We start from the raw sequence: 19,993 nt of genomic DNA, 5'->3' as shown, positions 1-19,993 counted from the left end.
TGTATAATTGTTGCTTATATCCACGTTTATGTGCTTCTCCACGTACCCACTCAGAGCTTAATGTGAAATTGTGGTTGGCAGTAGGTGACTAGCAAGTAAAGAAAAACATGGAGTCAGTAAATGCCATTAAATAGTTAAATCCAGCTTTAATTTCCATTCATAACAACAAAAAACAATAAAATGTTAAAAGGACGGTTTTGAAAAATAAGGCAAAGATCATATAACATAATTTTTGTCTGTTGATTCATTCATCCCTGGCTCATCTACTACTGGTAAGCTCTCTGATATCCAATTCATAGAGCACTTTTCTTTCACAGCTTCAGTTTCTCTTGTTCTTTAAACAATCTTTGAATATTTAGGAGTAAATTGTCGAGAGTGCTGTGAAAGGAAGTCCAAAATATGTACTGAAAAACAGTAGTCAGACCCATGAAAATCTAAGTATAAAGCAGCTACACTTCCATCTGAGAACAGTAATTGGTATTGAGGAACGAACATCTGTCTCTGAAAGGGTGGATTGTAAGCAGGTCTTCTCCCTTAGTAATGGTGCCCGGCACTTACTTCATCAGGTCTGCAGGGAGGGAGTGCCCATTATTACAGAGCTGTGCTTTAGTTAGAGTGTGTAAATGAAGTCGGACATGAATACAGTGATCAAGGACCCAAAATTTTTAATAAGTGCTATCTCAGATTCATGGGTGGTGCAACCAAGGTTGTGACTAAAAAAAAGTGATCCTTTTTGTATATTCATTGCTTTATAAACTATTTGCCTCCAATTAATAATATTTTAGCAATATTTCATCATGGCAGTTATACTTCTGTATATAATTTTAGTGTCTGAATTCCCTTTATTAAATGAATATACCATAATTTATTTAAATGAATATTGTACAATTCTGCTGTTACATATTTTTTCAGTATTCTAAGCAGTACTTCAATACACACCTGGCTACTCTTAGGCAGTTTATTTCTTAGAAAAAAGTATTTTGAAGTTCAATGAATCAGTTAAAAAGGCAAAAAAAAAAAAAAAACTAAAAAGAACCCATCACTTTCTAATTTTCCCTTTTTTCCCCCTTTATTCCTTCTTATTCGTGAGGTTGAATACATTTTTTTATTGGCCGCATAATTATTCTTTTTTTTTTTTAAAGATTTTATTTATTTATTTGACAGAGAGAGATCACAAGCAGGCAGAGAGGCAGGCAGAGAGAGAGAGAGGAGGAAGTAGGCTCCCTGCTGAGCAGAGAGCCCGATGCGGGACTCGATCCCAGGACCCTGAGATCATGACCTGAACCGAAGGCAGCGGCTTAACCCACTGAGCCACCCAGGCGCCCGGCCGCATAATTATTCTTTTGTGAATTTTCTCTAGTGGTCCTCTGCCCATTTTTGTCAGATTATTTATTCTTAATTCATTTTGTGGGAACTCTGCTTGTTAAGAATATTAATCCCCAGCGTACCTGGGTGGCTCAGTTGATTAAGCATCTAATTTTGGCTCAGGTCATGATCTCCAGGTCCTGGGATGGAGCCACATCAGACTCCCCATTCAGCCCGGAATGCTTGTCCCTCTCCCTCTGTCCCTCCTCCCATTTGTGCATGTGCATGCATGTGTTCTTTCTCTCTCAGATAAATAAAATCTTTTTTAAAAAAAAGAATACTAACTCCTTTTATCACTAGCTTGTCATTTGCTTTTTTTAGTGTGAGCAACTTTATTAAGGTACAATGATATGCAATAAACTCTGTTTAAAATGTACATTTGGGTAAGTGTAGACATATTTAAACACTTGTGAAACCATTATCTCAATGAAGATAACATATCCATCATCTCTAAGTTACTTGTGCTCCTTTGAAATTTCTCCTTACCTCCTCTTTCCCCCAGGCAATCACTATGAATTAATCTCCATTCTCTAGAATTGTATATAAGTGAGACCATTTATACCATGTACTCTTTTTTTGTCTGGCTTCTATCACTCATAATTACTTTGAGACATCTATATTTTAGATTTTATCAATAGTTCATCCTTTTTTATTTCTGTGTACTGTTTCATTTTTTGATAGATCACAGTTTGTTTTTCTGCCTACCTGTTGATGGGTGTTGGGGTTGTACCCAGCTTTTAACTATTAGAAATAAGCACTAAGTATATGCATCTATAGGTCTTGGTATAAGCACGTGCTTTCATTTCTCCGAGGAAATTCCTAAGAGTAGAAGGGCTGTATCCCATTGAAGATGATCATTTAGCTTCTTAAGAAGCTGCCAGACTTCTTAAAAGTGGCTAGGCCATTTAACCTTCCTACCAGCAGTGTGTGAATGTTTCAGTATATCCGTATACTTGCTAAAAATTTTTTCAAAAGATTTTATTTATTTATTTGACAGAAGGAGATCATAAGTAGGCAGAGAAGCAGGCAGAAAGAGAGGAGGAAGCAGGCTCCCTGCTAAGCAGAGAGCCCCATGTGGGGCTGGATCCCCAGGCCCTGGGATCATGACCTGGGCTGAAGGCAGAGGCTTTAACCCACTGAGCCACCCAGGCACCCCTAGACTTGCTAAATATGAAGTGGTCCGTTTTTTCCATTTTAGCCCCTCTCATAAGTGGGCAGGGCTATTTCACATGGTTTTAATTTGTTTATCTTTTGTGACTAATGATGTTGAGCCATCTTTTCATGTACATATTTGCTATCCATTTATCTTCTTCAGTGAAGTGTCTGTTTAAATCTTTTGCCCGTTTTTTAATTGGCTTCTTCGTTTTCTGACTATTGACTTTTAATTAACAGTTAGATTTTCTCTATATAAGTGGTGCTCAGTTAGATACATAATTTGCAAACATTTCCCCCAGTCTTTGTCTTGCCTTCTAATTGCTTTCTTGACAGTTTTCAAGAACAAATGTTTGAAATTTTGATGAAGTACAAAATTATCGATTTTTTTCTTATATGGGTTTTTGGTTTTGTATCTACAAACCTTTGCCTAATCCAAGCTCACAAAATATTCTCCGTTGTGTTCTATGAAAGTGTCTTGTGATTTTATGTTTTACATGTAGATTCATTTTGAATTATTTTTGTACATGGTATAAAGTGTGTATCAAAGTTGATTTGCTCACATATGAATATCTAATTGTTCTAGCACTATTTATTGAAAGGACTATCTTTTTTACATGGAATTCCCTTTACACCTGTCCATACATGCTAGGCTCTTCTCTGTTCTCTTGTTCTATTCGTTTATCTTTATGCCAAAAATGAAGTGTCTTGATTACTGCAGCTTAATCATAAGACTTGAAGTCAAGTTGTACCAGTCCCCTTTGTTCTTTTTTCAAAGTTGTCTTAACTCTTCTGGGTTCTTCGTATTTCTGTGTGGATTTTAGAATTTGACAATTTCTCCAAAAGTGACCTACTGGAATTTCGAGTGGAATAACACTGAATGTACAGGTCATTGGAGGAGAATTGATATTTCAACAACACTGATTAGTCCAACCATGAACATAATATATTTCTTTATTTTAGGTTCTTCTTCAGTTTCTCTCAGCAGTTTTGTAGTTTTCAGTATGCATGTCTTTCACACCTTTTTTTAAAAGTATTTTTATTTTTGAGAGAGAGAGGAGAAAACAAGTGGAGGCGGAGGGGCAGAGAGAGAAGCAGGCTCCCTAATGAGCAGGGAGCCTGAGAAAGACTCGATACCAGGACCCTGGGATCATGACCTGAGCCAAAGGCAGATGCTTAACTGACTGAGCCACCCAGGCACCCTCACCTTCATCAGTATTTCCTGAAGTATGAAATATTTTTATAGCATTGTAAATGATATATCTTTTAAATTTCCAATTTCTTTTTATTACTTGAATATAGAAATAGAGTTATTTCTGCTTACTGCTCTTGTATCCTGGAACCTTGCCTAAAGTTGATTATTAGTTCTAATGGCTCATTGTTTAGATGCCATTCAGATTTCTTACACAAAGTGGGGCCGGGACCTGAGATTGAGCAAGTCTCCTTAAATATTTTTCTTCATGTACTTCACTTGCCTCGCCTTCACCTTAGCTCTGTATAGATGATCCTATCTGTAAAGAAAGATGGTTTTAACTCTTCCTTTTATACATTCTCTCTCATTTTTGGTAGTGTCAAGCAGGAGGGCACATCTGGTCCTTTTTACTCTTACTTTGGCCAGAGTTAGAAGAACTGTATTACTTGTCATTTGCTTTTTAATTTTTATTATGATAGTTTTTTTATTTTAATGTTTAATATAAGTGTTTATGTAGCAAAATTGGTCCATCTTTTATGTTAACAGTTCTTAACATTTTCTGACTCATGCAGTCCTTTGACAAATAATCTGATAAAAGTACGGATCTGATTTCCAAAAACATTCATATTTCTGTAGTAACTTCAGTAGTACCCAGAATCCCTGAAGTCTGGTCTCTTGTTTCCCTATTACAAATCTTGATTATATCAGTTACGTTTCATGTTATGTATAGAAAGGCCTTCTATTTAAAACTATATAATTAAAATACTTCTTAAATAATCACAGTATATTTTTTTCTCCTTTTTATATTCAAACAGATGCTTACAAATTTTGAAATTCCTTTATTTTAAATGATCAAATGAGATAATATATGTGAAAGCCTTCTAAAAACCATAAAGTGCAATATATATGCTGTTGTCCTTGTCATCGTCATCATCATCAAAAACATTCACCCTGTTGACTATCTATTCCATCCTGGATAATTAAATCCAAAGAAAGAATTACTTTAAGAAATAATTTAAACTATGAAAGTACTCCTACATACATGGTCTGTAATGAGAGAAGACAAAAAACATTATAAACATTCAGTAATAGAAGAATGCATAAATAACTGCTTCATTAGATGAGATGTTGTAAAGGACTTAAAAATGGTAATTGCAGAGTAGTAAAGATATGAAAGATGTCTGTATTTAAATTAAAAAACTTGACATTTTATTCACATTATGGTATTTTGTATAAAATGTACATATGCATAAAGATTAAGAGGGGTATAGAAATATGAAAACAGTTGTTTTAGGGAAATGGGTTTGTAAATAATTAGTTTATTATTCTTGCCTTTCCTTTAGTTCTACTCTGTATGCCTTTGAGTTTTTATATTAGATACTTTCTGTATACATATAAATAAATTGGGCTCCCATCCCAGCTTATTGCTTACCAGACCGAGATTGCCATGGCCTTCAAGGCTCAGTGATAATACCGCCTGACATAAATCATCTGTGACATTATTTTTTCCTTTTTTGTGTTTTTATAGTATTTTTAAAACTTCCCATTTTGTCAGTGATGTTGTTTTCTTATTATCCAGTTTTTAAAATGTATTATGTAGTTTCTGATCATTTATTTAATGCTGTAATTTCATGGCTTATTTCATTGTGCTTTTGTTGTATTGACTTGAACTAATTACAAATTTACTTTTTCCAGTTGCCCAGCAAGAGGCTGAAATGTTCAAATGCTACAATGGAACATTTCCATTACATGGAATATACCAAAGTCAAGATGCTTTACGCACCTTTCCTAAACTGCCTCACCAAGGGTCTTTTCAGATTGATGACTGTGTCCACACTGAACGTTCTTCAATGAGGATGCAGCAAGTGAAACAGAGACTTGATTCTGTCACAGTATGTATAATAATTTTATGCAGTTGAGAAGTTGGAAATTTTAAAACAGAATGTTGATTATGTTTCACATTGCCATGACAATAAATACTAATTCAACAAAGTAAGTTAATTATTTAAAAATAGGCTTTCTTGTGCTCTTATAATTCCTTTGTGGTGTTTATTCTGACATCACTCATTGCAGTAAATAGACCAATTTAGGATAACCTACATGCTTTCTTGAACTGATACTTCTATAAAAACCAACCCAAGACCTGTTTTGCTGTTTAAAAATGGAAGTGTATGTATGCATATGTACAACACACACAAGCACAACAAACACCAACCTGGGAAAATATTTATATAAAATATGTTAGGAACAGCCTCCTTAATGTCCAAAACTAAACAATAAAGAAAATTAGACCTCCACAAAGAAATGGATAAAATTATAATAAGTACATACTTCCAAAAAGAGTGGATACAGATATTCCTTAAGCATATTTAAAAGGTCTGTTATCTCACTACAAGAAAATAAGTGCCTCAAAAACCAGGTGTTGCCCATAAAACTGGAAAATAGATTATGAAAATGAGGAGGATGCTTAGTTAAAAATATTGTGCTGTTTATCCTGTTATTTATAAATTACTACACAGTCTTTCTCAAAGGTAAGATGTATGGAGAAGCTTAAATATCCTTAAAAATATTTATGCTCTTTGACCATAGTAGTTCTTTTAGTTAGAGTTAGCCTTGAGCTCCTTGAAGACAAAGACTGTGCAGACTTGTTCCTTGTTGTGTTCTCACCTTTTGGCATAGTGCCTGGCACTTAATAAATATTATCCCTTTCTCTCCTCCTTTGATAGGAATCTTGACCAGTTTTAAACCAAACATGTCAGGAGCTACACTGAGGCACCTTTAGTTAGCACTGTATTTCTCTCCTTTTCTCTCTTGAGAAAATTAGAATTTCAGGTATATCAGACTGCAGGTTTAGTTGGAATAGCAGAGAATAAAAATATTCTTCTCAGTATAAATTTTAGCATATATACTAGGAATTAGTAAGTTTATTTCAGTGTTGGGGATAAAAATATATAATTATAAAAAATAAAAAATTTAAAATAAAAAAAAGTTTATTTCAGTGTTGTAATTCTGTGAGTTTTAACATTTAATTTAACTGAATAATGTATGATGTTCCAGTTTTTAAAAAGAAGTAGAAATAGACAAATTGAGTTTTGAAAATTAGAGGAAAATCTTTCTTCACTAGGAAGAAAAGAAGTGTCCTCTGTCTAAAATTTTACATGAAAAAACGATTTTGCAGATTTAAGAGAAACTGACTTACAGATAAAAGAACAGGTTTCCTACAGTCTGTTGTTGATCTTCACACTATAAAAGTTAACATCCTGGAATCAACTCAGTCTTGTAGCTTTTCTTTTCCATCATCTTACATAGCTATCATCTTCAGGTAAATGAAAGGATATATGAACAAAAGAAAGCAAAGGAGCTTTGAACAAAGGAAAACTCAGAAAGACATTTTTTAAGATATGACATCAAAGGGATAGGGGAAGCCCACTGGTAATTTATTGTAAGAGAAAAATTCATTTCTCTTAGAATCAGTAATTTATTTAGCTTTTACCACATCTTTCTTTTTAAAAATTATTTAGAGTATATCCATTTGCATGGGATAGAGAGATAGATCGAGGCTGCCTTTGGATTTGAAAACTTTGTTTGCTGTGTTTTTTGAAAAACTGTATTTTTCCCACCTTGAGACAATTCACTGAACTTTTTTCCAAATGTTATCTGCAGTGGGTTTTTTTCTTCCTGCAGTGGGTATATAACATGTATGGGAATAAAAAACAAAAGTTATCTTTATTCCCATGGCAGCCCTGTTCTTTTTATATTTTGCAAACATTTGAGGTTGACTGGATTTTTACCTTTTGTTACAAAGCCTTTTTCTTGTTTCCTGTAATTTATTTTGGTAGATTCCCAATTTTTTTTTTTTGGTCAGGTTATTACTTAATCCATTAAAGACTATAACACTGGTCTAACAGAGAAGTATGATAGAGAAGACTTGATTACTTCTATATTATAGATTATTTCTATAATATAGAATTACTTCTGTATTATTCTGTATTAATAGAGATACTTCTTTCTTTGTAACCACAGTAAGAATTTCTTAAATAAAATATAATGTAAGTTTAAGGTATGGGGGTGTGGCTGTGTGTGTGTCTGTGTGTGTGTGTGTGTGTGTGTGTGTGTGTGTGAATTGCATAACCAATTTAGTTCAATGAGCATTTAATAGGCGTTTACTCATTACTGAGTAAAGGATACAAAAATAGAGAATTTTGTGTTCTCTGTAGCTTTACCATGTAGTCCTTTTGCTGTTCCTACATAAGAGGTTTGTATGTACTGTTAAATTCTATTAGCTAGGATCTTGTTGAGAATTTTGGCATCTGTGTTCATCAGGGATATTGGTCTCAAATTCTCCTTTATGATGGGGTCTTTGCCTTTTTTGGGAGGCTTTTGATCAGTGCTTCAATCTCGTTACTAGATATTGATCTATTCAGGTTGTCAGTTTCTTCCTATTTCAGTCCTGGAAGTTTATAGGTTTCCAGGAATGCATCCATTTCTTCTAGGTTGCTTAAGTTATTGGCATATAGCTGTTGATAATAATTTCTGATGGTTGTTTCTATTTTCTTGGTGTTAGTCATGATCTCCCCCCTTTCATTCATCATTTTATTAATTTGGGTCCTTTCTCTTCTCTTTTGGGTAAGTCTGGCTTAACAATATTATTAATTCTTTCAGAGAACCCGCTTCTAATTTCATTAATGTGTTCTACTATAGTTCTGGTTTCTAATTCATTGATCTCTGATCTAATCTTAATTTTCCCTTCTCATGTGTGGGTTAGACTTAATTTGTTATTGATTCTCCAGATCTTTAAGGTGTAAAGATAGTTTGCATATTCAGGATTTTTCTGTTTTTCTGAGTAAGGCTTGGGTGGCTGTGTATTTCCCCCTTCCCCTGCCTCCGCCATATCCCATAGGCTTTGGGTCGATGCGTCTTTGTTCTCTTTGGTTTCCATGAATTGGTTCCTCAAAAAATTAAAAATGGAGTTACCCTATGATCTGGCAATTGCACTACTGGGAATTTACCCCAAAGATACAGATGGCATTTACCCCAAAGATATAGATGTAGTGAAAAGAAAGGGCCATTTGCACCCCAAACTTCATAGCAGCAATGTCCACGATAGCCAAAATGTGAAAAGAGCCACATGTCCTTCAACAGACGAAAGGATAAAGATGTGGTCCATATATACAATGGAGTATTACTCAATCATCAGAAAGGATGAATACCCAACTTTTGCATCAACATGGATGGGACTGGAGGAGATTATGCTAAGTTAAATAAGTCAAGCAGAGAAAGTCAATTATCATGTGGTTTCACTTATTTGTGGAACATAAGGAATAGCATGGAGGACAAGAGAAGGGGAAAATGAAGGGGGAGAAATTGGAGGGGGAGATGAACCATGAGAGACTATGGACTCTGGGAAACAAATGGAAAGTTTTAGAAGGGAGGGTGGGTGTGAGGATGGGTAAGACTGATGATGGGTATTAAGGAGGGCACGGATTACATGAAGCACTGGGTGTTATATGCAAACAATGAATCACGCAACACTACATCAAAAATTAATGATGTACTGTATGGTGGCTTACATAACACACACACACGCACACGCACACACACACACACAGAGAGAGAACAGGTTTGACTGTGTTGCTGCAATAGCAGTCCCTGGAAGGCATCCTGCAGCCCAGATAGGATCTCCTAGGTAGACAATATCTTGAGAGCATTGACAAAATTCATTCTAAGGTTTTAAAATTTGTTCCTGTCAGTGCATCCAGACTTGCTCAGAATCTGGGTTACCTACTAGGAGTAATCAGTCTTAAAACATTTATTTATAAACCTAAAAAAAATCTTATAGTGAAAGGTGTATCTTTCCAGTTGCCTGCCCACTCAACACTACTCTCCCTTTTTAAAATTAATCTGAAACCCAGGTTAATGGTTACAGAGTTGATTATTAAGCAGAATCATAGGAATAGGGATTAGATGGGTTTAAAGACCTTTTATGGTAGCTTTGAAAAAAAAAGTTAATTTTCTTCGCCCTATAGGAGATTTCACCTAATAATGCTTGTTTGGTGCTAACCAACATCTGTATAATTATGGGTAATAGCTGACGTAATAATTCCTGGGCTAATTGCTTTACATGTTCATCATATTTAATCCTCAAAACCATCGTATAATGTGGGTACTAGTATTACCCCCATTTTATGGAACTTGAAGCTGAAGTTTCCAGAGCCCCTCCTGTATTGCCCATGTTACAGAGATGGCAGGCACTGGAGCTGAGATTCAGTCCACGCAGTCAGACCTCATGACCAGTCAGTTTCACCTTCTCCTTTTAGGGATCAAATTACTAATATCCATTAGACAGAATGTCTCTCCCTTAGAAATTTTTGGATAAAAAATTGATGTTCCTCTTTCCATTTTCTTTTTTCCTAAACTCCACATTCATCATTACCATTTTTCTTTTCTCTAGTTCTTGTATGCTGATGATACATGCTAGCCAACCCTTTTGGACTTATTTTTTGTGTCTCCTTAGCAGCAAATTTTCAAGTCATTCATTATATGTTGACTTTTACTAGTTTCTTTTTCAGAATTGATCTTCTCTTGGCCTTCTCCCATAAATTCTTGGCAGTTCCTTCCTGTAGCTCTTTCAATATGGATCATATACTTTGCCACTCAGTAAGGTTTATTCATAGATTTCCTCTGAAATAAATTATTAATGGTGGGAATTATATTTGTGGGCATTGTTATTTATGGAGACAATTATAAGTGGCAATAAAATCTGGGTGTGTCTTTGAAATTGTTAGTGCTCTGGTAGAATTTTAGTGTTTACCAGTTCATTATTATTGCTTGTCATGAAATTTATTGAAGCCATATGTCTTTCTTGAGACAGATATATGTAGGCCCTCCAGGGTCTTTTTCTCAGTGCCTTTTGTTGTGGCAGGTTAGATTTACCAAGAACTCATTGAGTCTCTTTAATTCACAATACAGAGTGACAGGTATAGGGTAAGGAAGAAACTCTCCCAAATGTTGATTTTGGTTATTAAAAGATTAATATCAGGATATATTGAGAAGAGTTGATAATTGTATTAAAGAGAAATTATGAATATTTCCCTGCTTAGTGTATTGTTTTTCTTTTGGGAGGTGATACAAGCCTGTGCTATAAAGGTAAATAATTTTTATTAGAAGAAAGATAATTTGGACACCTGGGTCGCTCAGTTGGTTGAGTGAATGCCTTCGGGTCAGGTCATGATCCTGGAGTCCTGGGATCGAGTCCCACATAGGGTTCCCTGCTCAGTAAGGGGTCTCTTTCTCTTCCTCTCACCTTCCCCCTCTCATGCTCACTCTCTCTCATTCTCTCTCTTTCTCAAATAAATAAATAAAATCTTTAAAAAAAGAAGAAGAAGAAAATTTGAAAACCATAGCTTTGACTGTGATGTATCAAAGAATTGAAATGTACCATTCATACTTTTAAATAGGACTTATACAAAAGTTAATCAGATGTGTATTTTCCTTATTTGAACTTGAGTTTATCAAGGAATTACATATAGGAATATGAGAATTTAGCAAGTACCTTCCTATTTTTGAAGATTTAAGAGTATTAAGTGATAGGGATATACTTTTAGTAAAGGAACAGAGTCATTTGATCCTCTGGAAAAAAAATTATATATGATACTTAATAGGTAAGAGACATCAGTACAGTTCCAGTGGACACATGCTGAGTAAATTGTGTAAGCCTTGAAATACATGTAAGCTGCACATGAATAGCAATGACAGACTGTGCTGGTAATGCTCTTGATTATTTATGCCAATGTTTCACACTTCTTTTCCCGTTTAGCTATGTAGCAATCCTGAGACACAAATTAGATATTATTGTTATTCCAACTTTAGAAAGGAGAAAGCTGAGGCTTATTGATATTAAATGTTTCCTCAAGACCCCAAAGTTAATCTAAAAATAGTAGCATATAAAAAGCCTCTGATTATTAAATAATTTCAACGAAATTGTATCCAAGATGCTTTTAACACAGCAGCTTTCTTTTATAAGCAAGTTTATTTTATATCCAACCTTTAACTCAGTTCTCAAGAAAATAAATGTTAATTTAAAAGAGTTGGAATGGCACGTTTGTCCTTCCCTCCTCTTCTGTCTACTCCCCAAATTCAGTTGAATAATTAGACATTCATTTATTTATGAAATGTAATTATATCTGTCACGAGGTGAAAGGATGAGACCTTCAGAACAGAATTAGACTGGTGTTTGTATATTCAGAGACTGCTTTATGTAATAACAGTGCAGTGGAAGTATTTTTTAATTTAGTAGACATCTACTCCCATGTGGCAGGCACTTGGAATACAGAAGTAAGTAGTAGGCTATTATTTCTTTTCACATGGGGCATCTTATGGAGGAAACATGGCAGAAAATACTGGGCTCACCCCGTCACTGAGCTGTCCAGTATCAGTGAGGACCCATCACTTTTTTACCTAATCATCACAAACAGGATAATGGAATATAGACAAGGGGAAGGAAGATGGCGGGGGAGGGGAAGAGAACAAGCTATATTCTGACTTGGGCTGCAGATGTTCAGGAAACTTGTTCCTGATAGCAATGATTAGTATGATGATTATAACTCTAAGATTGCTGAATCTTCTTAAATATACATAGTATATAAAACCAAAGTCCAAAAAATAACTGAGTTTCTGACTAGCAATTCAGAGGTTTTTCTCTTTAACAAATAAATAACCACGATTCTTTTATAAAACTCTCTGAATGTCCAGATAGTAAAGTGTTCTGCATGTATTTGGCAAAGGTTTATAGAAACTCTTACCTGCTAATCTGGAACCTCTCTGTGGATGAAGGATCTTGTTCTATTCATCTTTGTATTCTAAGTACTAATCAAAAGTAGAATAAATGCTCATTGAAATTACAGTGACATATTTGGAAGTATTTGGAAAGATTAACCTTATGAGTTACTTTAGTTATTTTTTATACATTTTATTGAGAGATAATTCACATACCAAAATATTTACCTTTTTAAAGTGTGCAATTTACTGGTTTTTACCCTGATAACAAGGTGTGCAAGTATCACTACTATTTGATTTTGAAACTTTTATTGCCTCCAAAAAGAAATACTGTTTCTCTTAGCAGTCCTTATTCCTGTATGTTTATACACATACACACATACACATACACTCACAAACTCCTGGTAACCACTAAAACACTTTTTGTCTCTATGGGTTTGCCTATTGTGGACATTTTATATACATGGAAGCAAATAATATGTGGTCATTTATAACTGGCTTCTTTCACTTAGGATGAGATTTTCATAATTCCTCCATTTGTCACATGTTATAAATGCTACTTTTAATTGCCATATATGATTCCATTATATAAATGTATTACATCTTGTTTACCAGTTCATCAGCTTATAGACATTTGGGTTGTAATAGCCCCTATTGTAATAGCCCCTATTGTAATAGCCCCTAAAGTGGCCTATTACAGACAATGCTACTATGATCATGTGTGTGCACATTTTTCTGTAAGCATATGTTTTCATTTCCTGGGATATATATCAAGGAGCAGAATTGCCAGGGCATATGATAACTCTGCATTTAATGAGCTCTGCACTAATAAACTTACCCAAAGCAGTTACACCATTTTATATTCCCACCAGGAATGTATAAGTGTTCCAGTTTCTCCCCATTTGTGCCAACACTTGTTATTTTCTGTCTTTTTTAGGAAATAGCTATCCTGGTGGGTAAGAAGTGATACCTCATTGTGCTTTTTGATTTGTGTTTCCCTAATGACGAATGGCACGGAACATTTTTGACCTGTCATCTTTGTATCTTACTTGGAGAAATATCTGTTCAAATCCTTTGTGCATTCTTTAAATTTTTTTTGTCTTTTTAATGTTTATGTTTTAGAGTTCTTTGTATGTTCTGCATATAAGTCTCATCAGATAGATGATTTGCAAATGTTTTATTCCACTTTGTGAGTTGTCTTTCCACTTTCTAGATGGTGGCCTTTAAAACAGAAAGATTTTAATTTTTATGAAATTCAGTTTATCTGTTTTTTTTCTTTTGTCACTTTGATTGTGGCGCCATATCTAAGAAACCATTGTCCCGGTCTCTGCATTCCAAAGATTTACTTCCTTGTTTAAAAATTTTAATATGTTTAACATTTAGGTCTGTGATTATTTTGAGTTCATGTTTTTCTATGTATAATGCGATGTAGAGGTCTAATTTTATCCCATTGCATGTGGCTGTCTAGTTGTCTCAGCACTATTTGTTGAAAAGGCTATTCTTGCCTCATTGAATGGTCTGAGCACCATTGTCAAAATTCTTTAATCTTGAAAGCAGAGTATATTTTTGAATTTCTCTTCTGTTACAACCAGGATAGTAAATTTTTACCAAGTATCCAAGCTTCTTCTTCCCTGAATCCCAGCCAAAGTTTTATGTTGTTGAAAATTCATTCCTTTTTTCTGTTAACATTCTTTAATCCTTGCCTTCTAAGTATGGTGTGTTTGTGTGCACTCGCACGTGTGCTTGGAATATAACAGTGTATAGGCACACTTTGTTATAGGGAGACAAACAATAAAAAAGGAAATAAGACAGTTTCAGATAGCAAGTGATGTTGAAAACAATAAGAATAGTCCCCTGGGACAGAGTGACTGGTAGGTAAGGCTGCCTGTAGTATTCTCCTTAAAGACCTCTCTGAGAGAAACACTTGATAAGGAGCAGGTCCTGTCCTGAAGAAGTCCTCATCTGGAGAGATAACTGGCATGCTGGAGAGCAGAAAGAAGAGCACTGTGTATAAGTAGTAATGGTGAGCAGGCAAGGGGAAGCAGTGTTTGATGGCCAGTTTGGAGAGGTGATTAGGAGCTCATGCATGTCTGTTAGCGTGGAAATGCATGGGAGGAATAATTTCCCTTCTGTCTTAGATTCTGTGGCTGGTCTAACAGTTAAATTGACTTAAGAAAAATTATTATGTCTATATGGGAACCCCACAAAGATAGGAGACCACAAAGCTGCCAGGCAATTGAGGCCTTTCTACCATCTTTACTGGAGGAAAGGAATAGAGGTCCGGGCTTCAAAATGGGAAGGCTGAGAGGGGAAGCTGAGAGGAGGAACTGTTTGGTAAATGAAGGAGGTGAAAAAGTTTTCTGGGCACAGCTCTCTTCCAACTAGAGGCCCCCTTTTTAGTTTAAATTTCTCTTGTTAAAGGACAGCTTCTATACTTGTTCTCAGAGCTTCTCCAGTATCTGCAGTTTCTCAAAAATAATCCTTATGCCAAAGAGGCATATTTGAGGGTGACATGTTCTGCTAAACCTTCAGTAAACTTTTTGGTATTGGTTTAATCGGAGAAGCAGTGATGGAGATATTAAGTTGGGGAGAATGTGAGAATAGATTTTAAAAGGGGAATACGTCTTCCAAGTAGAGAGATCAGTTAGCTGACTTTTATGGTAATCCAAGAGGAGATGGTAGCTTGGACTAAGAATGATAAAAGATAAACAGATAGCTATTAAAAATTTTAATACATCAATAAGTTTAAACAAAAAAATTGATTTGGGGGGTGCCTGGGTGGCTCAGTCAGTTAGGCGACTGCCTTCGGCTCGGGTCGTGATCCCAGGGTACTGGGATCGAGCCCCGCATCAGGCTCCCTGCTCAGTGGGGAGCCTGCTTCTCCCTCTCCCTCTGCTGCTCTGCCTGCTTGTGTCTCTCACTCTCTCTGTCAAATAAATAAGTAAAATCTTTAAAAAAAAAATTTGATTTGAATGGCATAGTCCCAAACTGGAAGTGGTTAGAAGTGTTCCATAGGCAGGAACTGAGGAAAGACTTTTATATAGGAAAGACTGAAGCAAAGCAAGGAAATTATAGATTGGCCATATTTTAAAGCCTAATTGGCTGTTGGTGATTGGTTGTCCTTAGATTTTGATTTTGTAACCTTGAGGTATTTACAGTCTTACATTTGGGCTTGTTTCTGTAACCTGTAAGCCTTGCCACCATGGCATTAGAACTGCCTCAGACTCTTGGCCTCCTGTTTAATTAATTTACCAGTGGCAATAATGAAGATGCAGGCAATGGACAAAATTGCGATACATTTTGGAAGTAAATTTAACACAGCTCAGTGATGGGTTGGATGCGGTGTAAGTGAAGAAACTGTTGTCACTTCCAGCAGTTGTACAGATGCTAGTAGTGCTTTTTAAAGAGGAATGCTGGAGTGGGGGGAGCAATTTTAGGAGTGGAGTTTTGGACATGGATGTAGTTGTCTAATAGACAATTGAATTTCTGAGTCTCAAGACTCAGGAAACTCAGGGCTAGTGCTCTATATTTTTAATCTGTCAGATTGGATAACATCACCTGGGGAGAGATAGCTAAAACCCTGAGGCACTTGTCCAGGAGAAGGGGGTGTCAGGGAAGCCTAAAGGAGAGTATTTCAAGAAAGAAGAGTGGTGAACTGTCACGTGCTACAGAGAAAATGAGGGAATTGACAATTGTATTCGGCTTGATGGTGTCCTCTGGATACCTTGATGAAAACCATTTCAATATGTGACAGAGACAAAAGCACAATTGAAGTGAGTAAAGGACTAAATGGAAGCCCATAAATTTTGACTGGGGAGCAAAGAAACAGGGACCAAAGAGGAATCTTAAGTGGACAATATTAAAGCATACTTCCCTGCTATTGCGATAATTCAGTGGTGATGGAGAAGAATTCCCATGGAGGTGGTAATTGCTGGACCCAAGTCCTTGAAAAAGTGAGAGGAGATGTAGTCCTGAATGCTCACGGAGACACTGGCCTTAAGAGAAGGGATTTTCATCCCTTCTGATCGGCACGTAGGTAGAAACTGGGTAGATGCTTACTTAGATACAGAGCAATCATCCGATTGCTCGAAGATAGTAACTGGTATTAGAAGTCTTGTATTGCTCTGAACTGATAGAGCCCTTAAAATATCTATATATGAATTCATAATTTACAAATTTTTTTGCTCCTTTCTGTGCTTGGGGTTGGATTGAAGTATATCAGAAATGGTATTAGCTGGAATCTGTTTCCATTAAGCTTTGTATTATTCCTCATAAACATAATGAATTTGTTTTTCTTATGTTTCCAAACATGTTTATATTCATACCTGGCATGTGATATAATTGGGCCTACTCTTCCTTAAATTATCATTGATTCTGCCTGTCTCTGTGAATTCAATTATGAATTGCCTCAGGGAGAACCAACTCTCTCTGCTTTCTCTCCTTCTTTCCTTCCAGTCTGCCATGCTCCCTTCCTCCCATCTTCCCTCTTCCTCGCTGTTTTCCCTCCCTTCCTTCTTTCCTTTTTCTCAGCTCTACGTAGTATTGCCTCAACCTCTGATCTTGTATTTCTGAATTTTCAAACTCCTCTGTCTACTTATTAATGCCATGAAACTCTATTTATTTGTTTGTTTAATTATTAATATCCCCTACCCAAGAAGAATATAAAGGCAACCAAGCTAAAGTTTATTAATTATGTTTAGTCGAATAATTTTATACAAGTAAAGTAATAATTACAGTCAGATATATCTTAGAACATTTGTTCACTGAAAAGTAAAAAAGTTTAAAAAATAGAGAATCCAGAGAAGGTAATTTTTTTAATCTCCTAAAAAAAGTTTAAATATTTGAAATTTGAATAGATTAATAGTATGCAGTTTTTTGGACAGTTTCTTTTTAATAATTTGTTTTTAATGCTCGTAATTATTTCTTTATGTCATTCCAAAACTGGATAATAGCAAATCAAGTATTGTTATTTTGACAGTATTTGGGAGACTGGCTTGACTGTAGGAGTGCTACAAGCTACAACAGGCCACTAAAATTACGGAATTTCATTCCTGGAAATTTTAGAAAAAGTCCTGTGTTAGGAAAAGCCAGGTTTTCTCCTAAGTGTCTCCTTTACTCTTGCACTGCTACCAGTACCTGAAACACTTCTGACACCAAATGTGCTGTGGTTTTCCCCACACCAAGTGGTTCTCTGCAATCCCAGCTGGTGATGTTCTACAATTTGACTCCGTTTTGACTCTATGTACCCGGGAATGGTAGCAGATTGGCAGATCCCACAAGTTAAGGACTCAGTCCCACAATACTTCACCTGCTCTCCCTGCCCCCACCCCTGCCATTTCCAATGTTATTTGCAGGTCCAGGTTGTTACCTGTATTTCTGACCAATCAGCTATAAATTGGAGACATGACAGTTCCTCGGTTTCAATTAATTTGCTGGAGCAGCTAACTAAGAACTCAGGAAAACAAATTACTTACTATTTGCCAGTTTATTATAAAGGATACAGATAAACATCCAGATGGAAGAGCTGCATAGGGCAAAGTATGTGGGAAGGGTCCTGGAGCTTCCATGACCTCTGTAGGCACCGCTCTCCAGCATTCCTATGTGTTCACCACCCTGGAAGCTCTCCAGACCCCATATGATGGGGAGTTTTATGGAGGTTTCTTCAGGTGGGCATGGTCAGTTATAATTTCATTTCTAGCCCCTCTCCCCTCTCTGGAAAATGAAGGACGGGCTAAAAATTCCAAGTTTCTAATCATGGCTTGGTCTTTCTGGAGAGAAAGAGCACATCAAGAGTCACTTCAGCAGAACAAAAGACATTTCTGTCACCCAGGAAATTCCAAGATATGTTAGGAACTCAGTGTCTGGAACCAGAGTCAAAGACCAAATACTAAAACAAAAGATCCTCCTACTAGTTTTATCACTTAGGAAATCACAGGGTTTTAGGAGCTCTGTGCCAGGTACTGGAGCCAGAAACCAATATTTTTTTTTCTATTATTTCACACATTCATTTCTAGATTTAAATTATTTAAATTTGAGTATTAAACCATGTATTTTAATATGTTCCTTACACTTAAGCCTTTTATTCTCTAATTTTTATCATTAAAAAGTTAGATTTGGGGGTTGCCTGGGTGGCTCAGTCAGTGAATCGCTTGCCTTTGGCTCAGGTCATGGTCCCAGGGTCCTGCGGTCAAGCCCAATGAGTAGGGAGTCTGCTTTGCCCTCTCCCTGCTGCTGCCCCTGCCCATACTCTCTCTCTCATGTCAAGTAAATAAAATCTTAAAAAAAAAAAAGATTTGGGAAGTCTGAAAAATAAAAAGGTTTAAAAAATAGAGAATCCAGAGAAGATAATTTTTTTAATCTCCTAAAACAAATTTGGGTATTTTTATCATGAAGAGGTAAAAATTAGGTTGAGATTTGCATAGAATAGTGGTTCAACACAAATACCATGTTAAGTTTGGGCAAGACAGTAAACATATACTCCTTTCACATGTATATTAAGTCATTTGACTTCCATGCAGTTCTTATTAGTGCTATTTGAGTTATTTACTAAAGAAAGATGAACAAAAATTGGTTCTTTACCCTCAAGAAGACTACAGTTTGGTGGATGGTAATTAACTAAATACATAAGCACACGAAAGTGTTACTGGTGTTGTGATAATAGAAGATAGAAAATACACAAGACATAGTGGAGAGACAGGGAAGGGAGTAAATTCTCCTGGGAGAATCCGAAAGGCTTTTCACACATGATGTAATACTTGAGCTAAAGCTTGAAAACGGATTTGGCATTCACCAGGAAGATGGCGCCTAAGGGAAAGCCCATTCCTGGAAATGGAATAGTAAGAGCTGAGTCACAGGGACATGAAACAGCCTGGCGGTTCTGCAGAGCTCCATGCATTTTGTTGTAGCCGGAAAATAAGAAAAGGAGCCATAAGGTTGGAGAGCTAGCTAGTTGTTAGAATATGGAAAGTTTTGTATGTCAGTCTAAAAACTATGAACTTTACCTAGTAGAACAACTGATGGTGGGTTTTAACCAGAAATGTTACTGAGTAAAATTAGCATTTTAGAAAGAGCATGTTGTCAGCAGTGCAGAAGAATTAGAGAAACAGGAGATAGGGAAAACAAATCCAGAGGCGACTGCAGTAGTTTGCAAGCAGAGAGGAGGCCTGACCCAAAGCACTGACTGGAGAAAGAATGAGGTCAGATGTCAGAGCACCTAATTGACTTTGTGACTGATTCTCTGTGGAGAGCGAGATGGCAGTATAGGCTTCCCACCTTTCTGGCCACGGCAACTTAGGTGGATAGCAAAGCTTTCCTGAGGAAGTAAATAGTCAAGGAAAAGTTGGTTTAGTCTTAAACCTACTGATTGGAAGAGTTTGGGATTTAAAAAACGTCTTGTGATGAGCACTGGGTGTTATTGAACACTACTTCTGAAACTAATGACGTAATCTATGTTGGCTAACTGAACATAATAATAAAAAAGAAAGGGAGGGAGGAAGGAATGAAGGAAGG

At 36.1% G+C, this 19,993-nt stretch overlaps 1 protein-coding gene across 8 annotated transcripts in view; it reads left to right on the top strand.

The window, feature by feature from the left end:
• AHI1 (Abelson helper integration site 1) overlaps nucleotides 1–19,993 on the top strand; it is a 219,739-nt gene that overhangs the window by 70,875 nt on the left and 128,871 nt on the right. For all 8 annotated transcript variants that reach the window (XR_009404471.1, XM_059400772.1, XM_059400771.1 and 5 more), the window contains exon 19: nucleotides 5,405–5,601. Coding sequence is in view for 7 of the 8 variants with exons in the window: in XM_059400772.1 (XP_059256755.1) it covers nucleotides 5,405–5,601 (197 nt within the window). In the remaining variant the exon portion in view is untranslated. The remainder of the gene's footprint in view (nucleotides 1–5,404; nucleotides 5,602–19,993) is intronic.

This window comes from Mustela nigripes, chromosome 5 (assembly GCF_022355385.1).
Source record: "Mustela nigripes isolate SB6536 chromosome 5, MUSNIG.SB6536, whole genome shotgun sequence".
Classification (NCBI taxonomy): domain Eukaryota; kingdom Metazoa; phylum Chordata; class Mammalia; order Carnivora; family Mustelidae; genus Mustela; species Mustela nigripes.
Note: the sequence above shows the minus strand (reverse complement) of the source record. Positions and strands in the feature narration are given on the sequence as shown.